The sequence below is a fragment of the Amblyomma mixtum genome, chromosome 8 (genome assembly GCF_055824585.1).
Source record: "Amblyomma mixtum isolate Tamu chromosome 8, ASM5582458v1, whole genome shotgun sequence".
In the NCBI taxonomy this organism is placed as follows: Eukaryota; Metazoa; Arthropoda; class Arachnida; order Ixodida; family Ixodidae; genus Amblyomma; species Amblyomma mixtum.
Genome location: NC_143019.1, coordinates 57619021 through 57625070, shown reverse-complemented (window position 1 = coordinate 57625070; position 6050 = coordinate 57619021). Strand labels below are relative to the sequence as shown.

Here is a 6050-nt window from a genome sequence, read left to right as displayed (position 1 = left end):
TTGTGGCGTCGGCCAGAGCCACTGAAGTCTTGGACTGAAGACTCCACTTGCTTTGCTCCAATCACCTTCTTCCATCTCAATAAATGTTCCTTCCTTCCTTCCTTCCTTCCTTCCTTCCTTCCTTCCTTCCTTTTGTCCTTCCTTCCTTCCTTGGGTACTGTCGCAGTGTTTCAGCGAAAATAAAGATTCTTCTGGAGTGACGAAAGGCTGTTGTAGACTAAAATAAACGCAAATGAGTACGAATTTTTCTATTCTATTAACTGGGTGCAGTTAGTCTCACTGCTGGCTGGAACAAGTGTTATCCTTCCGAGATCCCAGAACTATCGAGCATCACGAGCAGCCGGACGTCACCCGCTGCTATCAGGGTCATATAAGCGTTGCACAACATTGATCGGCAGCGCTAAGTTGGTGTTTTGCAGGTAATTCGGAAAGCGCCAGAATTGTTTAAAAACCGTCAGGCCTAACTATCTAACATTACGTTCTTAACAGGGCCGAGGCGGGCGCGCAACACGAGACGCAAAGGAAACGAAAGGCCTTCTGCCCCGTCTGCTCCCGGCAGACACGTTCTGCGCAGACACAGCATTGCAAAATACTGCAAAGAACGCAAACAAATGCACATCGAAAAAAGGGTCAAGAAACAAACCACCGGCCTGCGCCACGCCACGCTCATGTTGAGCCAATGCTAGCGGCAAGGAGCGCTCGCGGTGGGTTCATGTCCTTCCACAAAATGCGCTTAGACTGCGAGATGGGTATTCCGCAGAGACAGCCTTACTGAAATTTCCATAACGCGAGCCCCATAATTCCACATATTTCCGTATGAATCGTATAGAGTCAGTAGGGAGTCTGTGGAGTTGTTTTAGACATTATGGAAAGCGGCCGAAAGCTTATAGACTCCATACAAAATACGTATCGTTGTCGATACATTTGTCCATATCATATCGACTCCATGTTGCCATAATTCCATACGAGCGACTCGTATGGAATGCTTCTGTCGGGCTACAGACATTCCCTGTATACCGTTTTTAAGAAGCCTTCAGAACCTCCTTTTCGTTATACCATGACGTGTATTGTAACACGAATAAAAGATATCTAATGCTAACAGGTAAAGCGAGAAAAGGCAGCGATTCCTGAAATAAGAGTGCCTCTAAACTGTGCTACGTCCAGTGAGCACGCTCTCCCTTAAAGGAATCGCTCGAGACAATTCTATCGTTCGATCGTTACTGTGCAACACGCTTAACACAGAAACGTTTCATCAGCGATTCCACATTTCTCCTTACAACTCCCTGAAAGTAAAGGGGGTTTGAGGGGTGCGAAAATTCAAGAATGTGCCCATCTCTTAGAAGCACTGTTCGAAGAGTCTCCAAGAGCGTGGTCTTGTGCGCGATTAACATCTGCCATTTATACCTCTGCAGTTTGAATTCACGTGTAAAAGTGCTGCGGCACAAAAATCGCAAGGCGAGTATTTTTGTTGCGAGAGCTACGCTACGCCAGCTCTTCGAGCCTTCAGCATGGCACCCCTTGAGCTCCGAGGCGGTGCCGTGGCATTGGGTCGGTTGATCACGTGGTGCGGAGCAGCTGCTGCTGCCGGCGCGGCGCGCCGGCGAAACCGAGCTTCAACAGCTGTGCGCATGCGCCGTGTTTAGTGGGGGGACGGGGGAAGTGGAGAGGGGGAGAGGTGTCGTAGCTGTATGAGTAGGCGGGTCGGCGGAGCTCTCGCATCACACCAGGTTTAACCAGAGCTAAACCACAGCCAATGTTTTCGATCCTCCCCATTTGTCTGCTACTGCGGAACCAATGACACACTGATGTCACCCATACCAGCTTTCTAAACACAAAGAAAAAGACTATGTAATGCAACTTTTTAATTATTAGAAAAGTGCGCTACGTACTATTCGGTGTGGGGCGCGGCACGTAAGGACAAAGCAGTAAGGTTTCGGTTTTGTTTTCGCGAAAACCATAAGGTTTTTAATGGGCGACTGAAGAAATTAAGCTTATAAACCAATTGCCCTCTGTGGTCTTGGATACCAGAAAAAAGCTACACACCGCTAACGTGCGAATCGCAGAAATGGACCCGTGAAACGGGAATTTGTTTCCCATTTGACGCTGAGACGGCTGAAAATCATTCGAGTTGCAAGCAACTGTGGGCGTGGATGCGTCCAGTTGATGCGTCGGTGTCGTAAGCGTGTCCTCTCGTGGATTACGTTTTCATCGAAATCCAACTTAATCGTCCACTCATGGTAAGTCTACACGATGATGTTTGATTGATTTGGTCTCCTAAACCCCCATAAGCAGAGCTGTGTGCGCAGAACAGATTGTTTGTGCAGCGACAAACTTCCGATCCCCGTTTGTAAGCTGCGATGCCGCTGATGTCTGTAAAAAGCAGTCGGTGTGAAACCCGTGATAAGCCGCTCCTCGCGCGTTGTCGACTGGCTTTTTCGTGTTTCAAGGTAAATACGCGGCCAGAAAAATCGCTCAGCCTGTGAATGACGGCCGAAATGAAACTATGAGTTAGCGCCATGTGAGCTACATGGCGCCTCCGGAAACGCACATTTTTAATCTGTGTTAAGTCTGTCCGGACCATGGAGTGCGGTTCATTGAGACGTGTGCATAGCTTGTCACGTGTAGACGCTCGCTCGGCGCGAGTCTTAATTAACTTTCGCCAAATATGTTTTGTAACGCTGTAGACTGGAGCACGGGACGTTCGTTAATGTTGCAGCCAAGCGGCGCTGTAGAAAGACTAATAGTGTGATGGTTGAATACAAGTCGCTGCTGGCGCGAACGGCCAGCGTGTACAAACACCGCGAAGAACCTACAAACTGCATCCCGTCTCCCCTTTTGTTGCACACCTACGGGCACCTGCATCCGTGTTATCCGAGCCGCTCGCCGCCGCCACTAGCCTGCGCGCTCTTCGTTTGGAAAACCGAGTAGGTCCCCTCGACAGTGGTTGGTTTGGTTTGGTTTTATGGGGTTTAACGTCTCGAAGCGACTCAGGTTATGAGACGCCGTAGTGAACCCGAAATTTCGACCACCTGGGGTTCTTTAACGTGCACTGACATCGCACAGTAAACGGTCCTCAAGAATTTGGCTGGTCTAGTGTTTGGTTTACATTCCTCCAACAGAATTTGTGCGAGAGACAGAGTTTGCGTTTAATCCGCATGCACAGGACGTCATGTCCAACTGTGTATGTTACACTCTAAATACAAATACACTTATAAGGGAGTAAAAAGGGTGTTGTGATGAAGAAGAAGTGCCCGCGCGGCAGCGGGACTGCTCTCGGCGAGCGCGCGCTTCCTGTTGGTGCCGTTAGAACCAGTGCCTGTCGGTGAACGCCGTTCCGCGCTTTGTGCTTTGTGTCGAGCTGTGCTTTGTGCGTTGTACCCGAAAAGCCCATTACAAGTGGTGGAGGTGGACTCTGATCCCGTCCTGGAGCTGAGAAACGGCACCGTTACCACCCAAATGCCGAGAAACACATCCCCGCCGCCGTCATCGGTTCCGACAGCACCTGTTATCTGCGCTGGCATGCCTCGGCAGCGAGACCCAGCTGTCTTCAGCGGCACAGGTGACAGTGATGTCGAAGATTGGCTGGCGTCCTACGAGCGGGTAAGCACGCACAACCGCTGGGACGATACCATGAAGCTTAACAACGTTATTTTCTACCTTGCTGACGTCGCCAACCTGTGGTTCCGCAACCATGAAGCAGACATAACCACCTGGTCGGCTTTCAAAACGAGCTTTGCCGAGGTATTTGGCCGTCCTGGCGTGCGCAAGCTCCGCGCTGAGCAGCGCTTGCGTGAGCGGTCGCAGCAGCCAGGTGAGACGTTCACCAGCTACGTGGAAGACGTCGTAGACCTGTGCAAGCGCGTCAATTCTGAGATGACTGAAGCCGATAAGATCCAGCACATTATGAAAGGCATCGACGAGGACGCCTTTCAGATGCTTCTTGCCAGGCAGCCGGACACCGTTGCCTCCGTCATCAGCTTGTGCCAGAGCTACGAGGAGCTGCGCAAGCAACGCGTCCTCGCTCGTCGCCCTATGCGGCAGGCCGAGGTACTATCTGCGGATGCCATGGTCGCTGGAGAACCCCAGTTCATGCAAGAGGTGAAGCGGTTTATCCGTGAAGAAGTCGCACGTCAACTCGCGCTCGTGCATGCGCCCCCAGCTCCGTCACCAGCACTTCCACCGGCCTTTCAGCAGACCATCCAGGCACAGGTCGCAGACGCCCTGCAGATCGCGGATGCCGTGCTACCAGTCCCCCAGCAGGCAGTGGCTGCCCCGCTTACCTACGCCGCCGTCCTGTCCCGCCCGGCTCCTCATACCACGGGCAATTTCTCCGACGCCACAGCAGCTCCGCCGCCCTTGGCACCACGACCTGTCCGGCCGTATCGGGTTCCCGCCCCACCATCGTTGCCGCACATGGCGTCGGCCCCCCTCCCCTACGGTCGCCCATGGCGCACTCGGGACAACAGGCCCATTTGTTTTGCCTGTGGCATTGCCGGACATGTCGCTCGCTACTGCCGCAATCACTCTTATTATCCGCCTACTGACGTCATGACGCACTCAGCATACGGACCTCACACGCAGCGGTACCGCATGCAGCCTAGTTCGCCACCATCTGCGTTCACCACTGACAACCAGTCCGCAACGCCGCACCGCTCCCATTCTCCGCGGCGCCGTTCCATCTCTCCGATGCGCCGCCGCGCCAGCCCCAGTGAAGCGGATAACTAGTGAGCGCAGTTCACGAGGCAAGAGCTGCGCCTTCGGCGAACTTTACAAGGCCTCTGACGTCCCCCGCCAATGTCGTTGATGTAGTAGTAGACGGTGTTGCGACGTGTGCCTTGATAGACACCGGAGCAGCCGTATCAGTTATAGACGCGAAATTTTGCCGCCGCATCAAGAAAGTTCTGATGCCATTCCCTGGTATTTTACTGCGTACTGCTGACGCCCAGCAAATTCAGCCGCTCGCCGCTTGCACTGCACGAGTTGCTATCCAAGACGTCATCTACGCAATTGAGTTTGTGGTACTCTCCTCCTGCTCGCATGACGTCATTCTTGGGTGGGACTTTCTGTCGGACCACTCTGCTGTCGTCGACTGCGCCCGTGCTGAAGTCACACTCTCTGTCCTACCCGACGACTCCACTGCCGAAACCGCTGAGTATCCGGACAAACTTCTCCTTTTTCATGATGTCGAACTTCCTGCTTCCTCGTCCGTTGTAGTCTCCCTGTCCTGTATCTCTCCAGCCGACCCACCCGACACAGCTGTACTCTTTACTCCCTCGGAATTGTTCGTTCGCCGCAGTAACCTACCGCTTCCCTTCGCTGTCCTCACAATGACTTCTGGCACCGCAACCATGCTCATCAGCAATCATCTGCCCACTCCTTGGACTCTGCTTCGTGGTGAATGCATTGGTTACGTAGCATCGGCTGAACTTCTACAAGTCGTTGACGACGCCCAGGCCGCTCCTACACCGTCGCTCGATGCTCTCACTCCGGCTCCCCTGTCACACCGACCACCCTCTGATGTTCTGTACAGTGCTATCGATGGAGACCTTCATTCGGCCTGCCGTGACCAGCTGTTCGCCCTTTTGTGCGAATTTCGTTCCTCTTTTGATGCGTGCCAAACTCCACTCGGCCGTGCTTCCGCTGTCACCCATACCATCGATACTGGCACCCATCCTCCTCTGCGCCAGCGACCATATCGCGTGTCAGCTTCGGAGCGTCGCGTCATCACCGAGCAAGTGGACGACATGCTGGAGCGCGGGATTATACAGCCCTCGAAGAGCCCATGGTCTTCCCCGGTCGTTCTCGTTCGAAAGAAAGACGGCTCTATCCGATTTTGCGTGGATTATCGACGGCTGAACACTGTAACCCGGAAAGACGTTTATCCTCTGCCGCGCATAGATGACGCCCTCGATTGCCTACAAGGAGCAGAATTTTTTTCGTCACTCGATCTGAGATCTGGTTATTGGCAAATACCCATGGCCGACGATGATCGCGCAAAAACAGCATTCGTCACGCCTGATGGGTTATATGAGTTTAACGTCATGCCATTT

At 53.0% G+C, this 6050-nt stretch overlaps 1 protein-coding gene across 1 annotated transcript; it reads left to right on the top strand.

The window, feature by feature from the left end:
• Positions 1-3516: 3516 nt before the first annotated feature.
• LOC149332574 (uncharacterized) lies at positions 3517-4903 on the top strand. The gene has a single exon (XM_089555812.1). It carries the CDS (start codon positions 3520-3522, stop codon positions 4723-4725), a length of 1206 nt encoding a protein of 401 aa, XP_089411938.1. The 5' UTR covers positions 3517-3519; the 3' UTR covers positions 4726-4903.
• Positions 4904-6050: the final 1147 nt, after the last annotated feature.

Coding starts and splice junctions, on each gene's coding strand:
- LOC149332574 (XM_089555812.1), top strand. CDS start 3,520: ATGCCTCGGCAGCGAGACCCAGCTGTCTTCAGCGGCACAGGTGACAGT.